This window comes from Suricata suricatta, chromosome 5 (genome assembly GCF_006229205.1).
Source record: "Suricata suricatta isolate VVHF042 chromosome 5, meerkat_22Aug2017_6uvM2_HiC, whole genome shotgun sequence".
Classification (NCBI taxonomy): Eukaryota; Metazoa; Chordata; class Mammalia; order Carnivora; family Herpestidae; genus Suricata; species Suricata suricatta.
Genome location: NC_043704.1, coordinates 130,582,982 through 130,604,825, shown reverse-complemented (window position 1 = coordinate 130,604,825; position 21,844 = coordinate 130,582,982). Strand labels below are relative to the sequence as shown.

Sequence of the window (21,844 nt, the reverse complement as noted above, 5' to 3'; positions counted from 1 at the left end):
TTTCCCCCACCCCCGCCCTTCTCTGCCAAAACAATTGTTTAAAAGAGGAAGCTCTTTGGGTCATAAAATGTCATCTGGTAGTTAGTATATGGCTATATAGACATACGGGATTATACAGTAGCCTGATTGGCAGGAAGTAGGTGATTCATCAGAAAAAAAAAAATAACGAAAAAATAAACTCTTACCGAAATGAACTTCCTCTTTCAAACTCTTTGTTCCAACTCATCCTTTAGAACCTTCTTGCAGCCTCTTAGAAAAAATAAAATAACCAATAGGGACTAATGCAGTATTTCAAAGAGAAGTAATCCCAGCCCTATTAGCCATGTGCTTGATAATTTTTTAATGTTTACTTTTTTATTTTAGAGAGAGACAGAGAGAGAGAGATAGAGAGCACAAGTAGAGGAGGGGCAGAGAGAGAAAGACTCACAGAATCTGAAGCAGGCTTCAGGCACTGAGCTGTCAGCACAGAGCCCGACGCAGAGCTCCAACCCACAATCTGCGAGATCATGACCTGAGCTGAAGTTGGATGCTTAGCCGACTAGGCCACCCAGGCGCCCCCATATGCTTTATAACTAAAAGGAGCAAGTCCCGTGCTATCTGTCCCCAGGCAGGCCAGGGTTAGGGTGTGTGGCCACTGCCTGGAGGGACCAGGGGCCATCTGCCACCTTAGGAGATTGTGTTCAGACCGTACTACCCTCAGAACCTCAGTGAGGCGTTTTGGATGTTGCGTGGCCCCCTTTGACAGAACGTCCCACTCACTCAGTCCCCTTCATTTTGTTTGCCGCACAGATCCAGGAGGCCGCAAGTCAGGGCCTCAAGTTCGTCGGCGTCATACCTCAGTACCGCTGCCCCGTGAAGTCTGCAGGCAGCAGCGCCCCCATGGACGCCAGCGATGCGGAAGAGGATCCGGGAAGGTGTGAGGATAACGAGAACCCGGGAGCTCCGGCAGGGACGGATGGCAGCCAGGAGCCAGGCCAGGGCCCAGGAGGGGAGACGCCCGACTCTGAGCAACACAGCCTGCCCTCGGGAGAGGGTGACAGGGCAGGCTCTACTCCACACGGAGTCAGCCACACTCTGGATGGGCCAGATAGTGACCTGCTGGAAGTGAGCGAGGAACCACCCAAGGGAAGTAAGTATGTCGGCCTAGGGGCTTTTGACCCACTTAAAAGAGCTTTCCAGTAATCCCCAGGGCATTTTAGGACAAAGAAATGGAATTAGAGTGTAGAGACAGCAGTCCATCAAACAGGAGAAACTTTATCAAGCATTTTTCCGGTCTCCTGACTGATGGCTTTCTGACGTTGTGACGTTCAGTAAAGCAGAACCACATGAAACTGACTTGAGGGTGCTTCAACACGGCACATTCAGAATGGATTCTAGAACTTTGCCCCATGCTCTTGTACTACCCTTTTGTTTTTAATTTATTTTTATTTTTTTATTTTTCTAAACTATAAAGTTTATTGTCAAGTTGGTTTCTATGAAACACCCAGGGCTCATCCCGACAAATGCCCTCCTCCATGACCATCACCCCCTTCCCTTCTCCCCGTCCCTCATCAGCCCTCCAAGAGCCCAACCAAGAGTCTCTCATGGTTTGCCTCCCTCCCTCTCCCCAACTCTCTTTCCCCCTTCCCCCTCTGTTAAGTTTCTCCTATTAGGCCTATGAGTGAAAACATATGGTATCTGTCCTTCTCTGCCTGACTTATTTCACTTAGCATGACACCCTCAAGGTCCATCCACTTTCCTACAAATGGCCAGATTTCATTCTTTCTCATTGCCATGTAATACTCCATCGTGTATATAAACCACATCTTGATCCATTCATCAGGTGATGGACATTTAGGCTCTTTCCGTGATTTGGCTATTGTTGAAAGTGCTGCTGTGAACATTGGGGTACATGTGCTCCTATTCTTGTGCTGCCCTTGAGTTACCCTGCTCTTAGCACAGGAAGGGTTAAGACTCGGGGCACCAGTGCAGAACGTATGCTCCGTTTCGGTCCGCTCATTTTGAATAACTGCCTAAAGAAGGAAATCAGGAAAGCCAGTTAAGTACAAATAGTGCAGGAAACTAGTGATTCAACTCACTAGGCTGTAAACAACCCAATTTTAGGGAGTGTGTATAGTTGACAAATCAGCAGCGTGGAGAGAACGCTGCCAAAGAGAGGCCACCAATATGTGAATCCTCCTAATTGCACTGTAACAGCTATCAGAGCATGCGTTTTAGGTTGGCAAATTCAAAGAACAGTACAGCAATGATGACAGTAGCTGACATTGATTAATTCTTCCTGTGTACCAGACCCTGCTCCAGTAAGCATTTTACACGACCGATCTCTTAATGGTTCCGTTAGCAGTGTGATATAGGTGAGCTGTAGTATCATTGCCCATTTTACAGCTGAGTAAACTGACATTTAGAAAATAAATCTTCACCCAGGCTAAGTAATTGGCAGATCTGGTCTGTGGACTTGTCTTGTTATTCCTCTCTACTTAGACGAATAAGATTTACTGAGGCCCCCAGTTTATGGTGAGTGAAGTTTTTCTCTCCCTTTCCCTGTAATTCCCTTTCCTTTTCTTTCTCCAAGAAACCTAGCATCCAGCCATTTCCTAAGAGCCAGGCTCTTATGTGAGCTGCGTGGCCTCTTCCAGCCTTCAGAAGGTGCACTAGGAACTAAGAGGGCCAGGAGACCCCTGGGCTTTAGGAGGCCTTTCTGGGTCATCTTCCTAGTTAATGTTATTATTCATTTACTGATACTTGAAATTAGCTGCTTCTTAATGATGAGCAACAGTTTGTGCTTTGAGAATCGAGAAGAAGGTAAACAGTTTCTTTTTTTATATTAGGTCAGTGCTTCCTGAAAAGAAAATAGTGGTGTGGGTCATTCTGGACTCACTTTGCAACGTTGAATTTAGAGGGAGAGATTGGCCCTTATTCTGGGATATATTATGGCTGTTGTTTAATCAAGACCTGGACCCGTCTTAAATATGTACTGAAGTAGGGCCTCTCATTTATGGGACTTTTCACACTATGTGAGGTAGACTTCTGCTCCCTCCAGAGTAGCTGAGAGCACATTTAGACCCCGTGTGTGCCTCCTGATGAATGTGTTAGTCTTATTCCAGAAACTTCCATCTTCTCATTGCAGGTGGGCTACATGTGTTGTTTTGGGGGAGGCTCCTCAGGGGAGCATGCGAGGGTGAGAGTTCAGGGCAGGCACAGTTCCCCAAAGAAGGGGCCAAGAGTTGTGGAGGCAGGTAGTATTGTGGTTAAGAAACCAGACCTTGCTCACATTCCATTTGTCACCCTCTACCTAGGGAGTCTTGGACAAGATACCCTCCTGTGCCTCAGCTTCTTACCCTGGAAAATAGAGGTGGAACAATAGTTTCTTGTTGAAAGGTTAAATGAGACATACATTTTAAAAAATGTTTTATTTATTTATCTTGAGAGAGTGAGGCAGAGGAGAGGGAGAGGGAGAATCCCAAGCAGACTCCACACTGTCAGCACAGAGACTGACGTGGGGCTCCATCTCATGAACCATGAGATCATGACCTGAGTCGGGATCAAGAGTCAGACACTTAACCCACTGAGCCACCCAGGCACCCTGAGATGTACATCTAAAGCACTCAGCATTGCATGACTCCAAGTGTGAGCTGTTATTATTGGCGTACAGTGTCAGTAGCTCTGACCACTGGCCTCTACCTCTGCATGGTGCCCTGGCTTTGAGAAAGGAGGCATTCAATACTGGAGTTCCCCTCAGGATTTTTCTGAGATTCCCTGCTCTAGAATCCACCTTTTTCTAAGACCTTCCAGACTTCCTGCCCAATGTGGTTGACCCCGGGAGAATGAACTGGGGAGACTTGTCCTAGGACTTTCCCTCACGTGCCTCCTGCTGCCCTGTGGCTGTTTGTCTCCCCACCCAAAGACCCCCGCTCCATTGTTGAACCCACAGAGGACCCCTCAACACCCAAGGTGTCTTGGTCTATGCCTCATTTCTTCAAGTCCTGTTCTTTACTAGCAAACAAGATCCTGCTAAAGAATAATGGATTAATAGTGTGTTGGGAAGTGGTCAGCCCAACAGTGGATGGGAATTTCATCCATGGGCGAGAGGAGTGACAGTACCTCACTTTAATCTTACTTAGTGGGCTGTCTGTTGTCCAAACACAAAGCTGACTCTTATCTCTCTGCTCAGGATGCCCCGGGTCTCTCTGAAATTTGGGCAGCTTATTGTCATCCTTTATTCTTCATCGTGTGGAACAAATGAGCCTTTGGATTTTTTTCATTAGTTAATGAAGATATAGGGGTTATTGCTGGGGATAGACCGTCATGATGGTGGTAACTCTCCGGGTGAACTATTCTAAGTTCTTTCGATATCCCATCTTGATGGTGCCTCACAACAGCTTTATGAAGCCAGATGCTCTTATTAGCCCATTTCACAGATAGGGAAAGTCACCCTCCATGCCCTCACATAGTGACATTTTATCTCCTAGCTTGAGCATTCAGCCTCCCTGAAGACTAAACATGTAGGGATCCTTCCCGCATGGGTCATGGCCTTCACCTGACCAAAGCCTCTCTCCTAAGTCTTTTTCCTGAGAAGTCTTACCGATTCCTTACACTATCACCAGGCCCCCTAACTCCTCCCCGGCTTCCCCTCCCTGCTGCTTGCTTGCTCGCTCAGCTTTCAGCTTGCTTTTCTCTCAGGGCCCCCTAAGGAGGGTGAAGTGTTTTTACTCCTCTTTCTGCCAGGTGGGCTTAAATAGGCAATCACAGCAAGACAATTAAAAAAAATCCAGAGGGAGTCACCCTCTTTCCCCCTCCTTCTCCTCATTTAATTTATTTCCTTTATAGGAGGCCTAGGGGAGCTGGGTCTAGGCTGCCACTGCTCACACGGGGCTTGCAGATGATTTTGCCATCCAGACACAGGGCAGGCTGCCCCTCCCCATCCCTGTGGGCTCTTGAACGGCCACTCTGGTCCAGAGGTTATGCTCCCTCCGCCCATACAGGTCCCTCTGGGGACCCATCAGGTGGTTCTCTTCCTGATCGTTGCCTTTTATTTCCTAGTCTGGGAGAATTTTCTGATGGTTTAGTGTCATTGCTGTGCAGAGACGGGACAGCTCCATGCCCCACTCCTGGACGCTGCCCCTCCCACACCCGCCCCTGCATTATGGTGAACACATAGCACCCGCAGCAGCTCTGCTCAGAGGAGCAGAATGGCCGCTAGGGATGCATTTCTGCGGATGGGAAGTACAGACAGGCCAGTTGAGGAAGGTCAGTGCAGGGAAAGGTTAGGAAGGCATCCCCCAGAGGTCCACCTGTCCCTTCCCTCCTGGCTTCCAACATTCCTTTCTGTCCTTCCCTGGGCCTGTTGCCAAGAAGGTCCACGCAAATTCAAATTGTTCTGTCACTGAAATAATAATGAAACATCTTCCAAGCGCTGCCCTTCCTAGCCTGTGCCTTGTCACTTGAAATGCTCAGTAATGCCAGCCAGAAACCCAAGCCAGTGACCTTAATTGTACTCCCTGGCTGAGGGGATTTTATTCAATGGCCTCCTTGGCAGCCAGCTCATTGTGGGGGAGAGGAGGCATCCTCCTGAGCATGGCCTTTCTGATGTGTGCCCTCCGCTTCCCGTGCCCCCAGGATGGCGCTCCCCTGTGGCTCTGCCTCCTCCCAAATCTGCCACCTGCCGCCATCTTTTCACCTTTCACTCAGTCCATTAACAAACGGCTGTTGAGCTCTACCCGTGGTCCACAGCTCCTGCTTTCTGCGTACTGATGAAATTAGCCTCTCCTTAGATTTGGAAACAGCCCAGGGTTAGAGGTTTGAAAGACTCTTGGCATTGCCACTTTCACGCTTGTGATGTCTGGGGGATCCACTTAAGGCTTCTGGGCTTAGAACTGATGCAGCCCCTCGTGTGGGGGTTGGGAGAGTCACGTCAGATGGTTTAGGTGAAAGTGCTATAGGTGCTGTGGACTTTACCAGGGGATTCCCGTGGAGCACAGTCTATGCTTGGTTCCCCCACTTTGCCTCTACAAACAGGCCCCACCCAGGCCCAGAGGTGGTCTGCTGGTAGCACCCAAGCCTGACAGTTTGAAGCAGTTTCTCTCAGATTCAGGAATCTGAATGGGCTTGAGCCCCTCTGGCCTCTCATTCCGACACGGAGCCTATGGCCCAGCTTCCCCATGCATACCTTTCATCTTAGCCCCGTGCCCTGTCACCTCAGCAGACCTTAGCCCCCACTCAGTCCAGCACCAGAGCAAGTCTGACTCCCATATGCTTCTTCCCACCCAGCCAACTCGCCAGCCTCCTGCTCCTCCCAGCCTAACCCTTGGAGCTCCACGCTTTATGCCAGACTCCGCATGCTCCCTTCCCTCCAGCCTGGAGGTCTCTGGAACATCAGGACCCAGCCAGCCTGCCTGCTACCTGCCAGTCACAGGCTCTCCGGGGCCATACTTGCAGACAGACCGCAGACTTCCTTCCTGGGCCTAAATCCCAGCTGCCTGGCCCGGCCTCAGAACTGGGCATCTGTCTTCTTCCCTGCTCTGGAGGAGCTTAGCAAGGCCTCCATGGACCTGGCTATCAGGCCAGCAGCACCCAGTAAGCCCGGCGCCCTCTCTTTCTCCCCCTGCTTGCTGCACTTGTCTGGCTAAGGTCATCCAGCAAACATATGTCCATCTCCAATCATATTACAGGGACTTCTCTGGACACAGGGGATCCAAATGGCACAAGGCAAAACCCCGTGTCAGGGAGAAAGAGAAAGACCAGAAGATAAACAAAAACACAAGGCAAGACAGCCTTGATTCTCCTTGGGTGCTGTGCCAGTCCAGTTCTTCGGCTGTTCTCAGAACATTCTCAGAAACAATGCCTTCCCCCCTCCTTTGGGACTTTCTGTCCCATGTCTGGAAAAATCTTCCAGCTGGGGTCATGGCAGAGTCACAGAGCAGCTGAGAAAATTTAAACAAACTTGGGACTTCTTTTTGGAACCCTTAGTGCCTGCTCATGTGATGATGTGTGTTGGAGAATCAGAATATTAAAACATCAAAGCACATCATCTGGGGACAGTTTCTCTTGGCCGGTTTCCACACGAGTAGTGAGAGAGAGGACCGTGGCCAAGGATGCAGGGGATGGGAGTTAACTAAAGGGTTACACATCTGAAATCAGGTTTCTCCCAATATTTCATTGCTACTAATCTTTTGGAGGCTCCTGATTCCAGCAGCATTTCCTTCCTGAAGAATTTATTTCTGTCTCTGGCTTTGGCCCTCCTCCCTGGGGAGGATCCTGATGTGAAAGCGGGGGCTTTGTCAGCACTGGCTACCTCGTCTGCCCAGCAGTCTCTGTCTTCCCTTCACCCCACGCCCAGCACCCTCCCTTCCCCTTTTGGCCTTCCCCTTTATCTGTTTCTTTACGCATTAGGAAAGTTGTGCTTCTGTCTTACCATGTGAGTGGGGAATCCTTCTGTGTGATCAAGTGTTGTCATGTATTTTTGGACTTTGACCACTGTAAAATTCTCCACTCACCTCTTCCATGTAGAGGTTGTGATTTTTCTCTTTAATCTATATGCATTTGTACTTGACTGTAGCAGAGTATGGTGACCCGTGCCCTGGCCCACCTTGAGTCCCCTGAGGACAGCTTTCTTAGCCTCTGCCTGGAGGTGTTCTCTGGAGTGGGAACCGGTCCTAACAGGCCACGTGCCCCAGGGAATTCATACCTAGGGAGTAGCCCTCATTCCCTGAGGATAAATGCCCAGGCTTCCGGGCCCCATAGCAAGGCAGTCAGCCATGTGTTCTTTGTTGTTACCTGAGCCCCAATTGCTATATCAGTAACCTGCTCATTGGTGCACCCTTCACTGGCTTTCCTCTCTTCCCAATTTCCTATCCCTACTCCCTCACTTTTTCCTGGGATCACTTCCCAAATAAACTACTGGCACTCAAAAACGTACACGGTCTGCTTGGAAAGAAATCCAGTGAAGTCAGGAGCTCACTAAAGCATTGCTTACCCTCTTGTCCTTAGTAGGTGTGGCCTTTATTTGGACACCGAGCACCTCGGACTGGAAAATGCCTGATCATGTAGTTCACATCCTGTCCCCCCACAGCTGCAGTCCAGTGCTTGATTTCCCTCCCTTACAACCCTTTCTTTGCGTGACTCCATTCTTCAAGTGTGTATTTCAAAGTCATGAAATAGTCTAGTGATTATCACCTCCGTACACCAAGCCCTAATTTCTTGTGGGAAAGCATTTGCTGGCTGGCGGTGGCTTCCTGAGTCAGGCTAGTGAACTGAGAAAGGTAATTTGGGGTGGGATAATGAATAGGCCAGATTTGCTTGTTTAAAAAACCCAGGTGGCAATCTTTGACGATGGGCACCTTTCTTTCTTTCTAATTGGTTTTATCTAATGGATAGAAATGCCCCCTCCCAGTACCTCCCCCCACCCCCGGTAGCTTCACTCTTGCTGATGACAAAGTGTCAGGGCCTGGCATTGCTCCCCAGAGATCTCTGCTGCCGTTTGCTCAGATGGAGATGGAGCTGTAAAAGACTTCCTTCGCCCGGAATATGGTACCTATGTGGGATAATTTTAGATGTCGTGTGGATGGACATATTTGGTGTTAATGTGCCTCATCATTCCCTTCTGTTTATAGCAAGTGGTAGTTGTTTCCCTTATGGTCATGAAACAAAGTTTCCTTTTTAAATTCATTTATTTAAATAAAGGAAAGCGATTCTGTTTCAAAGAAGAATAATTCAGCTAGTGTTTGGATACAGCAAAATTGTGAAATACTGAAGCAGGGGATACAGCGTCCCAGAACGTGGGCCTAGGCCAGGTCTCTCCTACTTTGTTCTTTCTGCTAATGTCAGCCATTGTTTACGACCTTTAAAATATTTCTCTAAAAGAAGGGTGGGGATTTTCTTATTATTCCAGTGGATATTTTTGGAAACCAAAGCCTATTCCTGAGTAGCCTGTGTAAGCAAAGCTTTTTAAGGTGTGAGTAAACTCTGATTGCCTGACTAAATGAGTAACACAGAAAAAGACCTTCAAGACGTAGATTGAAATTCCAGGTATTTGCTCCTCAAGGCCGATACTGCCCGCTCCAGGCCGAGCGGCACGTACAGCTGGCGCGGGTCAGCTGCCGGGTGCTAGTGAGTATTGATTTTTGGAGAACTGAGCTATAAATGAAGGAGAAGGAAAGCTCAGAGCCCCATTCCCAGTGCCACCTACCTACCACTCCAGGCAGGAACCCTCATTTACGGGAACATATTTATTTTTACATATCAATGGTGGATTCTTGATGTACTTGATTAAGTATTATGGGTTCGGCCCCAGGAAACACCACTGCAGTTTATAAATAGTGAGTTCAAGGGTGTACGAGGTTCCTGGAATTAGAGTAGTATTTTTATTTTTATATGCCTCTGTATATTCGCCTTTTTTTTTTTTTAAAGACCAGATCTTATCTAAATATATCCATTTTTTCTTCCAAAACACCTTTGTATGAATTCCTAGAAATGTCTACCAGGTCCTCACAAGCGCTCGATTATACAGATTGATCCCAGACAACGATTCAAAACCCACACTGCCCCCCCCATTGGAAGCTCAACCTTTAATGCCCACGTCAGTTTCAAGGCTCCCTAACTTAGTACCCAAAATCAGATTTTATTATTTGGCAACAGTGCAGCCTAGCAGGGAGTTTACCTTTAATATCATCTCTTCAGGCTCCTAAGAGATCCCACTACATACAGTGAGGCAGGTTTTTATCATGGTTTGACCTCTTCTCTCTCACCTTCTTTACAAATCCCAACAGAAATGGAGATCCTCGCCCTCTTCAACAAACCGAAGAGCCAGCAGAAGTCCCGGCAGTACTATCCGGTCACTATTCCTCTCCGGGTCTCCAAGAATGGCCAGACAGTGAGCAGTTTGGACGCCAACTGGTTGGAGCACATGAGTGACCACTTCCGGAAAGGAGGCCTGCTGGTGAATGCAGTCTTCTACCTTGGCATGGTCAATGGTATGGAAGCTACAAACCTTGGGCAACCCTCCTGAACTCTGCTTCCCTTTTCTCCTTAGCCCATCTTCATAGCCTGCCCCATTCAGAAAGCCCCGCAGCTGATGGACATGCTGTGTTTGATTTCTCATTAACGCCTTTTGAGGAATTTTCCACAGAATACAGGACCTGTGCTCCCTAAACCTCTCTAGGAATCAGTCAGCCAGGTATCTTCTAGAATGACAGAGGAAAAAAAAGCAATTGTTTTTGATGGTGGCCTCAATCTATGTTGCTTTTAAAGACGTTTAAAAAGATTATTCCCTGTTTGTTAATTACCCCCTGGGATCATGCCGCTCCAAAAGTGCAAATTGTTTGCAGACACTATTACAGTTTGAAGTAGCAGTAGCAGCACCTTGGAATCAACCGCAGAGAAATGAATTGAACTGCCTCGTTTCTGTAAGCTGTGTAGAGACACCCACTGTTTCTGGGTCTCATGGAACCCAGTACCCCCTCCCCAAAAAGGTGTTGTCTCTGAGGGAGATGACATGTGGTGGCACTACTGACGGCCGCTATGCTAAGGCAGAAAGTCTGCCCACGATGGGGAAATGTGTCAGGCAGAGAAAGGGTTTGCGGTTAACAGGAAGGCACCTTGAGTCACTAGGGTGCATCAAAGCTGGGAGGCAGCTTGGGGCGTGGGGCTACCCTGCCCGCATGTCAGGCTCCTGAAGGCTGCCAGTCAGCAGGACTCCTAAGTGAAACGTAACACCAAATTTGCCGATCCCAGCAAAACCTGGCAGGAGGCACTGACAACACCTTGTCTTGGCTGTTGAGCAGTTCTCTCTCCAAGAATTAGCAGAGTCAGAAACAGAGTTTGGATTCAATCCTTGAAATGCCAGCAAACATCTTCAGAAGAGACATCAGGCTAATTCCGAATGTACATACTTTGCATCATCTGTAGCCCTGGGACATTGTACAGCACACACATCCAGGTCTTAATCTGGCTGCGAGTCCCTTGTTCCTGTCTAAATACCACTATCTAATGCTAATGTGTTAACATAGCAGCAGCAGGCATCGTACAGAATGAGGGGTCACAGCCATCTGTGGAGTGGACGAATGACCTAAGAAAGGTGGTTGGCTCATTAAGAACACAGCACCGTCCAACAGAACTTTCTGTGATGATGGGAATGTTCTAAACGCGTGCCGTCCAGTATGACAGCCACCAGTCGCACATGGCCCTTGACCACTTGAAACGTGGCTAGTGTGACTGAGGACCTGAATTTAAAAATTTTAAACATTATTTAATTTTTGTTAATTTAAACTTAAATTACTATATAATTTATATTATATGTTCCTAGCTTAGTGGCTAGTAGTGTACTATGCAGTTCTCGAGTAGACATTTCATGAATACAACCATGAGGAGTCCATTTGGTTCTCCGGTGGCAAGATCGGTAACCTCCCTCTGCCTGGGTAGGCCTTCCCTGCGTGCTTGCAAAGGTCCCAGAAGCCAGAGAACATCACAGTCTGTTTGAGATTCATCATAAAACACGAGTTGCATCTACCTGGGGCAGGTGTTTACAGCCCTGATTGATTCATTGGTATTAGAGGAGTCTGGAGAGGAGCCCTTCCCTTCCTACTTCTTGTAAGGACACCCGTCCCCCATTTTGGGGTTGTGGCAACCACTTTTATCTTCTGTTAGGGTCTCTGCGGCCATACATACTTGTCCCTGGGAAACCTATAGTTTGTTATACTAACATCTTTTTTTAAAATCTTTATTTGTTTTTGAGAGAGAAAGCGAGTAGGGGAAGGGCAGAGAGAGGGAGAGAGGATTCAAAGCAGGCTTTGTGCTGGCTGCAGACAGCCCGATGTGGGGCTCGAACTCACGAACCGGGAGGTCCCGACCTGAGCCGAAATCAACAATCAGACACTTACCCAGCTGGGCCACCCAGGCGCCCCAGTTATACTAACATCTTAGAGACATTCAGGGAGACACTGAAGGTAATAGCTACACTGGCAGCCCCACTTTGGAGAACTTCCAAAGGGAAGTTTTCTCTGGTCCTGCTGCCCAGCATGTCTGAGGCAAGTTGAGCCCCAAGACAGGACACCTTGCAAGTTCATAATGTCATGTGAGCTTTTGGGCCATATAGCTTTGGCAATCAAGACGATTCTCTACTCCTCCTTCCTACCCCATTCCCTGACCTTGAGTCCAAAAGCCCAGAGAATTCATACAGCATTCTCTTCAGATTTGACTTGAGCGTTGGAAATGCTGTTGTATCCTCCCTTGGCTTTAGCTGCAGTAAATCCAGCCTTCCTGTCTTGAAGACAGGACATGAAATTTCCCCTGGCAAGTGCAGCCATGGAAGGCAAGCCCCAAGCCTGTGACATGGCTGTGGCTCAGCCACAGCCGCATGTCTCCGTCTCGGGGATGGCTGTGAAAGTCTCAGAACGGAATTTATTTAAACTCACTTAAACTTCAAGCACAATTTCACCCTCTGATGGAAGGGCAACATGACTCGGGAGTAATGCTCACTGGCCAGGGTATTTCTGTTCTGGAAAAGCCCAAGGTTTCCATTGGGAAGGGATGAAGTATGCATATGCTCTTTTCCTAGAATTAAAAAAAAAAAAGCAAGCTAATCATAATTATAAAAAGGAACCTGTTTCTAATAAGATAATTAGTGTCCTTACAAGTAAACCTGGCAGAGCAGGAAGCATATCTTTAAGCTGTTTGCCACCTGGAAAAACACCAGTCTTGGTTCTTAAATGGATATTTGTGCTCTGAAATATTTTCCACAGAGTCATAAAACTTGTGAGAACTTTGTCCCCTAAACAGGGTGATGTCTTAGCCTGAATGGTTCAGTTGAATGGTCCCCAGGTTTGGGCTTCTGCCGAGTCTCCAGGGGTCCTGCTCTGGAGACTTTTATTAAGCCTTAGAAGGACCAGGTTGTCTTCAGCTGGGGCAGCTGTGCCCTTGGGCCCCGGCAAGCAGGCGCGTAGATAAAAGAGAAACATAATGATGGTAATGGTCACGTAGCAGTTCCTCTGTGTCGGTGCTGGTCTGAGCGGTTCCAACGTAGCAACTCATCTGATCCCCACAGCTCAGCGAAGCAGGTACTGTTGTTATCCCTGTGAGATGGCTTTGGAAACTGAGGCACAGAGTGGTTAAGTCATTGCCAAGGTTGCCAGCTATTAAGGGGCAAGAAAGTAGTAGGAAGAAAGAAGGGTAAGGCTAGGGAAAATGGATGTGAGGGGGTAAGAGAGGAGGCCATGTTGGCAGGAGATTTAGGCTCCCAGTGAGGCCGTGGGTGGCCCTTGGGAAGGGAGGGGAGCTTCAGAGTCACCCTTAGGCAAGTAGCAGGACCCAGGTTGCCAGCCACCTGTGTGGATGGGTCCAGGGGCTGATCAGACAGCAGGGCAGACAGGCACACAGAAACACCACCCAATGAGACAAAGGCCAGAATCTGTGCTTCCAGAAGGTGGGAGAGGCCGGGAAGGGAATCTTTCTGCTGTTGGTGAGGAGTCGGGTAGGTACAGGAGTCAAGGGTAAGGGCAAGGTGGAGCTGGGTGCCCACCATCTAAAGACCCATGCAGGAGCCTGATTTCTCACCAAAGGCCTCCGGGCCTGCAGGGTCCCTGCTGCCGTCACTGGCCATCGATGCTACTGCTGCCACCATCAACTCTCCTCACCTGCCCTAGGCTTCCCCGTGTCCACTGGCTGGCCTTGTCATTTGTTCTGCCCTTGCCCTATCCTCGTCTCCACCTCCCTTTGCCTTCATTCTGTACTCCCTTGGCCCTGTCCTGACTCTTCTTCTCCTGCCTCCCCCCTCGACCTGACCCTCCCCCTCTCCTAGCCCCACAGTCCTTACACCTCTGGTAGTGTTGTCTTTATCCATCCCACACTCAAATGTTTTCAGTTGGGGGTGCCTGAGTGGCTCAGGCAGTTAAGTGTCTGACTCTTGATTTTAGCTTAGGTCATGATCTCACAGTTTGTGAGTTCGAGTCCCACATAGGGCTCTGCACTGACAGCATGGAGCCTCCTTAGGATTCTCTTTCTCTCTCTCTCTCCCTGCCCCTCCCCTGCATGCTTGCTTCTGCTCTCTCTCTCTCTCCCTCTAAAAGAAATTAAAAACAAAGCAAAACAAGTGTTTTTATTTGTTTCAAAAATGTCCTTGGCAGCAAGTGGTCTGATGGTCTGAACCAGAATCCAGTCCAACATTATGCATGGTGACCATGTCCTCACTTCTTAAGTTTTACCTAAGAGAGTCCTTTTATATGACCCTCACTGTTGGAAATAAACCCAGCCTCTTACCCTGAAGAATGTCCTGCATTATTTGGTCAGTACCTTGTGATGTCACTTACCTAATTCTCCAGCCTCTGTATCCTGTACACTGGAATTTAGTTCTAAGGCCTTGATAAGTTAAGCACAACTACAGTACATTCCAGATGGTGTTGGGTTTTACATGTTGCAAAGGCAGGGCAACAGCAGCTGTGTGTGCCCAGGAAGAAGAAGGCAGTAGGCCTGCTCAGTCTTGATAGTATCAGTCAATTAGGCATGACTGTGGAGCAACGTGGTACCATTTCCCAGGATTGGTTAGACGGTGATTACATGTATGGTGGAGTTACAGGTCATCGTGACAGGAGTCACATGTGTGATTATGGTTATGCAATTGGGACGTGCCATTCCTGGCACAGAGGGGGTGCCGTGAGCACCGTGCAGCCTCTGCTGGGGAGACAGGGCTCTCACAGACTCCAGGAAATCTGTTAGGCCAGCTACCCCAGTGGGGACAGTTTGTTAAAAGGAGACGGTGACTTCTTTTTTCCATCCTGCACAGTTAGACCACAGACGTTGACCACTTGTCATGGCGTGCACATTTCCAGGTGGACTTCGGGGAGCAGCACCGGGGTGAACCTGAAGCTTAGCTTGCTGGGTCTCAAAGGTTGCAGGGAAAGAGCACTTGCCCCCCAGAATTTACCTCGTGGAATAATAGGGCAAACCTCCTTTTCGCACATCCTTCTTGTAAAATCATAAGCTTGGAATGTTAAGGTGGCCTTTTGCCAAAAGACCGGCATCAAATATTTATACAATACTGGGGCAAATAGCTCTCTGTGCACAGTAGGGAAGCATCTTTAATAAAAAATGCAGTGATAATGGAGTGTTTTCCATAGATGTGGGGTGATTTACCCTTTTACATTGGGAGCCTTCACTCTACGAGAGACCTATTTATAGCCAGCTCAGTGCACATCCCAGCAAGGCTGAGCCAGGAAGGTAACGAGAAGACACAGAGTGGACAAGGCCGTCAAAACAAGGGGCTCTTTAAAAGCCCAGCTGTCTGCTCTCTGTGGTTCATTGACTTTTTTGCTGTTACAGATGATCAAATTTTGACAGCCATTCTGAACTTGCTCCATAGTTAAGTAGGTGAATCAGCACTGTGGATTCAGAACAGCGGAGCAGAGGGCTGAGGGGCTAGAAGGCCGACAGTGGAGGAGATAGCTGGTAAATAAGGACCTGCTTAATTCCTACTTCGCACCCCAGGTCTGACCGTGCATCTTCCCACTGACCACACAGCCCTCCTTCTGGGTCTGTGACCTGGGAGGAAGGAGAGGAAGCCAGGCAGCGGCTGGAAAAGGAAGTCAGGAAGGACTACGGTGTCCCAGTCCCTCTTCTGGACCTCAGCTCCGCTCTTGGGTACTGTCGGCAGGCTAAGTACCATGATAGTATTTATGTCAAATTGGGTACGCTAGCACTTAAAGCAATGGTAGGCACAACTTAAGGGCTTGGAGGTTTTCCATTGAGGAGATTTATACATAAGGACTTTAGAAATTGGCGATAACATATTTTGGTCGAAGCCTTGTGGGAATTTGTGCTGTATCGGTCTCTTCCTGAGGGAATCACTGAGTCTAGTCTGGTCTCCAGCATCCTCAGGTCAGGACTTGGGAAAGCTTTATCCAAAGTGATTCTGTATGGTGTTCCCACCATGGTGGAGCTCTGGCTGGACCTTTGTTCTCAGAACTTTAAAGGTGAGCTTCATTCCGGTTTATCTTGTCCTGAAGCCCCAAATACCTGTGATGTGGTTAGCTAAAGAGAAGCCCTGTTCTTTGCTGGTTATCTCTGTAAAATGTCTCTTAGGAGGGTAGTGAAGTAACACTTGGGGAAAACTTTCTGGCAGAGCAGATGAGAGAGGCAACCTTAGTACTTTTGCTAAGGCTGTTTGATAACAGACTCAGTTTTGGAAACAAATAAGAAACTGGAACATGGTATTGATGAACTTATATTGATCTAACTTAAAATGGAGTATTATCTTGTCATGTTGGAATAATATCTGGATAAGGCTGCTGTGCTCCAGGAATTACTCTCACGGCTGTGATTTATTGAGCTGGTCAGGCCTCTCTAGCATTCTGGAATAATCAAGAATATCTCTAAGCCAACCAAAGTACACCAGTCTCATATTTCTTAGGTTTAGGTTGGGCCTTGTATTAGTCAGCCATTGCCATAGATTGCTGTATAACAAACAACTCCAGAGTCATTAGTAAAACAGTACTAATTTATTTTCACATATTTGTGGATTGACTGGAGCAACTCCATGAGGCAGTTCTGCTAATCTCTGCTGGGCTCACTCTCAAGTCTGTGGGTCAGCTGACCTAAGCTGAGCTGCCCTGGGCAGCTCTGTTCCATGTGTCTTTCATCTTCTTGGAACCAATGGGCAGCTGAGGTGTGTCCTCTCAAAGGGGTGGCAGAGCTATAAGAGGTTAAACTTAACCACACAAGGGCTTGCCAAGCCCCTGTTTCATCATTGCTGCTAATATCTCATTGGCCGGACAAGCGCCTAGTTGGCTGGTCTCCCCACCAGTCAGTCATCTTAGTCTTGACTTTCTTCTCTCCTAATTCCACTATTCTTGTGGTCCTTGGCTACCCCTCATTCACTGTGCATGTCTACTCCAGCTGTATCCTCTACCTAACTCTCAAACCCTGAGGATCCATAAGCCTTCCTTGCATAATTAAGTACATTTCTCTACTCAAAATGAGGAGACCTGCCCTGGGCACCTCTTCAAAAAATACCCAACCACTGCCTCCACCCGAACTCTCTCCCCTCAGCCCACTGGATATTTTTATAGCATTTATCACCTCGAACACATTATTGTCTCCCTCCCCCCACTGCACGGTAACCTCCGTGGGGCAGGGACTCAATGTCTTGCTGCCTACATGATCTCCAGTGATCACAGGAGTACCTGGCACAAAATAGATGCTAGGCAGGCATTGGAATGAATGAATGAGCAGCCAGAAGTGTTTTCAGCATAAGCTTGAATGCTTCCAGGAACACAATGCTCACTCTTCTGAGGTTTTACCATCCATTTTTTAGACTACTCTAAGGAAGGTGCTTTCTATTTATATTATACTAAACTTTCTCCCCATAGTTCCTAACACTTTCCGATTCTAGTTCTGCCTTCAAGAGCCATGTAGAGGAGAGAAAAGGAACATTAGATTTCATCTGTGTTGTCTATTTGTATGATGCTTGTGTTAACTCTTGCATTAACCTTGTAGAAAAGGATAAGAAGAAATTCAAATAATACTTAATCCCCCCACTCATAACTGCTACTGGATTTTATGTATTCCCTTAAAGTTTGTTCAACCCTTTTTAACATAAAAAAAATCACATACAGCCATACTGCAGTCTTGTATCCTGATTTTTTTCTTCTTTATAACATTGTCTCTAAGGAATTTTTCTGAATCATTAAATTCCCATGATTTTTTTGTGGCTACATAGTATTTAATTGTACAGAAGCCTCCTAACTTACTTGACTACTTTTCTATGGTTGAATATTTGGATCATTGAGCGTTTAAATTGTTTGTGTTTTTAAGGAATTTTATAAGTAATGGTTGTAGATAAATATTTGATGGCTTTAGTGGTTATTTCCTTCGAATAGACTGAACGAAGTAGGATTTCTGGGTCAAAGAGGATGGAATTTTTGTTTCAGGCTCATTAGACCTTGTGAAATTGCTCTACTGAAAGACTGGTTAAAATTCCCTTAACCACCATGAGCTTTTTATACATGTATGAAGAATGTTAAGTTTAGCCATTTATTTATTTATTTTCCTTGTTGCAAACAATTTTCTCATTTAATGGCCTTTCAGTTTTGTTTAAGAGGTCTAGTGGAAGACAGAAGCTAAATATTTGTTAAGTATTTACATCTGTCTGTCTTTTTCTTTGTGGCTTCTGGGAAATACTGGCAGTTCCTGAACTCCAGTGTGATTCAGAGGACTTTCTGAATTTATCTCCCTTTCTGATAAAAAAAATCATATTATTATGTGAATTATCTTTTTAAAATAAAAATAGTGTATCATTAAACATATTTTTAATTTGTGTTGCCATAACAAAATACCACAGGCTGGATGGCTTCTTTATCTTCTCACAGTTCAGGAGGCTAGATGCCCATGGTTAAGGTGCTGGCAAATTCGGTTCCTGGTTGAGGCCTCTCTTCTTAACCAGCAGACAGCCACCTTCTCTCTTCTTCATCTGGCCTTTCCTCTGTGCAGGGAGAGGGGAGGGGGTCCCTCTGGTGTCTTCCTCTTCTGGGAAGGACATCAGTCTTATCAGATTAGGACCCACCCTTATGACCTTATGTAACCTTAGTTAATTCCCTAAAGGCCCTCCCTCCAAATATAGTCGCTTTGGAAGTTAATGCTTCTCGTATGAATTTGGGTGGGGGGAAGACACAGTTCAGTAGCTAACAGTGTGATTAGTTTATAGCTTAGAATCTAGGGACCAGGAGTGGTTCTGTGTCTACAGTCCCATGTCACAGATGAGAGACCAAGTCCCTGAAAGGGATCATGTCACTTTTCATGATAAAGCACGGATCCAAGCCACCTGCCTCTCCATCTCGTCCTCTTTTCCACACTCTCTTATCTAAATGGATTTAGGGGCTTTAGGAACCATTTAAAAAAGGAAGAGCAGCAGAAAACACCTCCCTTAATATCTCCTGCATGCCGGGGACTCTGTTGTAATTTTCTTGATACTCTCACTGCCTAAGACAATGAATTCTTCTTGAATCCTGTTATATGTTTAATGTACATTTGTTGCATCGTATAGAACTCAGAACCTGGCACACTGACCGGAGCAATGCCCAAGAAAACGCTTTCAGTGGTAAATCATTGGGAAAACTCCCCTTTCCCTCAGATTTTACATCTTGACCAGAGCCAGCTATGGCGTTGTCTGTACAGCTGTCCACATCATCAGAACTTCCCAGAATCGACGCACCTAGAGTGCATCCGACAAGCTCAGATCCCCTTTTAAAAAATCTCTTTCACCTAAATATAGTTTTCTTCTAAAAACTGTCTCTAAATGACTGTGTTTTACCGTGAACAAGTTCTCCCCAGTGCATCCTGACGTTGGAGCGTGAAAAAGAAGGTAAACGCGTGAAATCAAATGGTGATTGCTAACAATGAAATTTGGGCTCATAAAATCAAGGATATTATTCAGAACTGCGAGGTAAATTAGTCTCATTCATTCTGATGGGGCTAGACTCTATGGCTGTGTGTGCCTTCTTTAATTAACATGCTGAAAAGATGTTCTGATTGGGATTATTAATGAATGCAGTGAAAATTTTTGCTGCTTGTAAGGCTTCTGCCACAGACGGTTTACAGAACTCCCCCCGCCTCTTTTCTTTTTCCACAGATTCCTTACACAGCCTGACAGATGGAGTATTCATCTTTGAAGCCGTTTCCACAGAAGATAGCAAAACCACGCAGGGCTATGATGCTATTGTTGTCGAACAATGGACGGTCCTGGAAGTAAGTGTGAGGTTGGCTGGAGCGCTTCCTTTGTTTGGGCAGCGATTGTTTTATCCGCTCGCTGGCTCTGACCATGTCTGCCGTGCCTTTTCCTCTGACAGGCAGTTTGACCTGTGTAGACCTACAAGGCCCCTTTCGAATACTTCTGTGCCCTCCATGGGCCCCACTTTCCCTTTCTATAGGAAAAGCGGTGTGCATGCTGGATCATTGGTAGGAAAGAGGTTCTTCTTTCATTCATTTGCATATCACTGGAAACTCTTAAGCGACATCAATGAGGCCAACACCCAGTCTGTGGCCTCTGGAATAAGAGCAGTGTGATATTGGAGTTAGACCCCATGCCTCCCTCTGCCAAGGATCCTTGTAAAAAATTTGTGCGCACACGCTGCTTTAACAAAAAGCCTATGAGGCAAGTATGTGACTGCCCTTATTTTACAAATGGGGAAACTGAGGTTAGGTTCCTGACCCAAGGTTGGATGGTAAATGCTGAAGGATGTCTTTGAGGAAGGTCAATCCATGAAGCCACCCAACCGCTGTAGGCAGAGGGATTCCTCCAGCCATGTTCCCCCGGGACATCCGAAGGGCTGATTTATTTCTGAGATCCGCCGGTGTCTATTCTGAGAGTACTGTCGAGGGGCGGGCTTCTCAGACTCATCTCTTGTCCGTCCAGTATCTTGGATGGAAAGGGAGAAGCTGTGTGAACATACGGGACTGATTTCTGCCAGGATTAATTGAGTAGGCCGTGGGAGAACACAGGGTAGGCATCGCTCCGAGGGACCTTGCCCAGCTGGGCTCTCTGTGCCAGATGAAGACAGGTGCAGATGCAGCTCTTTGTGAGGGGTGTGGGGTGCTGGACCCGCCACACAGTGGGTGCTTGCCACACCCTTGCACTCTCTGGAACTGCAGCCTGATGGCAGGTGACACCGGTCCCACTTTGCTAGAGGGCAGCGGGCGCCCAGCCGCTGTGTCCCCTGCCCTCTGCCCTGGCAGCGGTTCTGAGCAGGCAGGCGGCGGGCTGTCGGGGGCGCCTGTCCCCGAGCAGTGATGTGTGGTGACTGCTTGCTGGTAGGAAGGCAACAGAGTACAACAGAAAACTGTACTGACCAATCAGAAACTGAATTCCAAAAGCACCGCCTCCAGGGCCAGTTAGGAGAGAGACCAGGAGGCCTAAAGGAAGGTAAGGAATCGGTCATGACCTGGTTTGCCATCAGGCTCAGCCAGCTCCTCCTGCCTGAGCTGGGTCTCAGCGGGCCTCCACGCCCTTAACTGGTAACGGGGTGCAGAGGAGGTGAGGCTCAGTCTAAGTTGGAGGGTCCAACAAGCACAGGTCGTGTCCCCCCTCTCGGGTGCCTAAACTTCCCTGAATTTAAGATGGGGCCGTGCTGTTCACCCAGCCCACCGCATGTGGTCAGGTGAAAAATGAAATAACAGGGGCGGCAATTGAGGATCTTAAGGACCCCATTAAAACAGCCTACATGCTTCAACACTCAGTAGCCCTGTTTACTCTGTAACACTTGGCTGTCACAGTGAGCCACATGTGGCTGCACCAAAAACAGGTGCATGTGTGGAAGTGATTGACGGGCCATGGGCCGTGTGCAACATCTCTTGCCGTCAGCACATTAAAATGGCTGTGAAGGGAAGGCACTGTGGTTTCCTCAAGAAAGGTGATTTGATGGCTTTGATCCAAAAATCTCAAAGTGTGGTCCCAGGACCAGCGGCATTGGCGTCGCCTGGGAAGTTGCTACCCATGCAGACTCTTGGACCCCACCCCGGATGGAGCGAATTGGAAACTCTGGGGATGGGTCCCAGCAATCCTTTTTCGCAAGGGGGATGCTGACCCACAGTCTCAAGACCCGGCGTCTAAAAGAACAGGACAGATGCCACTCTGATCAGATGTTTGTGGTTGCATCTCCGTTGATGAAAGTTGTGACGGGAAAAGTACCCCAGTGGCTTGTCTTTCTTCAGCCTTTGAAATTAACTGGGACCTTGATGGGTAACCGGAGTGAATGCTTCCTACCTAAAATGTTTGTGGGAGGAAGTTGACATTACAAACTCAAATAAGGACATGATTGTCTTCTTAATTAGAAGAGATCAGTTTTATGGGTTAAAAGCCTAGTTCAGG

The 21,844-nt window shown here is 47.5% G+C and overlaps 1 protein-coding gene across 1 annotated transcript in view; it reads left to right on the top strand.

The window, feature by feature from the left end:
- The first annotated feature begins 720 nt into the window (after nucleotides 1-720).
- RFTN1 (raftlin, lipid raft linker 1) overlaps nucleotides 721-21,844 on the top strand; it is a 60,763-nt gene continuing 39,639 nt past the window's right edge. Inside the window, exons 1-3 of the mRNA XM_029940337.1 lie at nucleotides 721-1,129; nucleotides 9,765-9,968; nucleotides 19,610-19,725. Of these exons, the coding sequence (XP_029796197.1) occupies nucleotides 880-1,129; nucleotides 9,765-9,968; nucleotides 19,610-19,725 (570 nt within the window). The 5' untranslated portion in view covers nucleotides 721-879. The remainder of the gene's footprint in view (nucleotides 1,130-9,764; nucleotides 9,969-19,609; nucleotides 19,726-21,844) is intronic.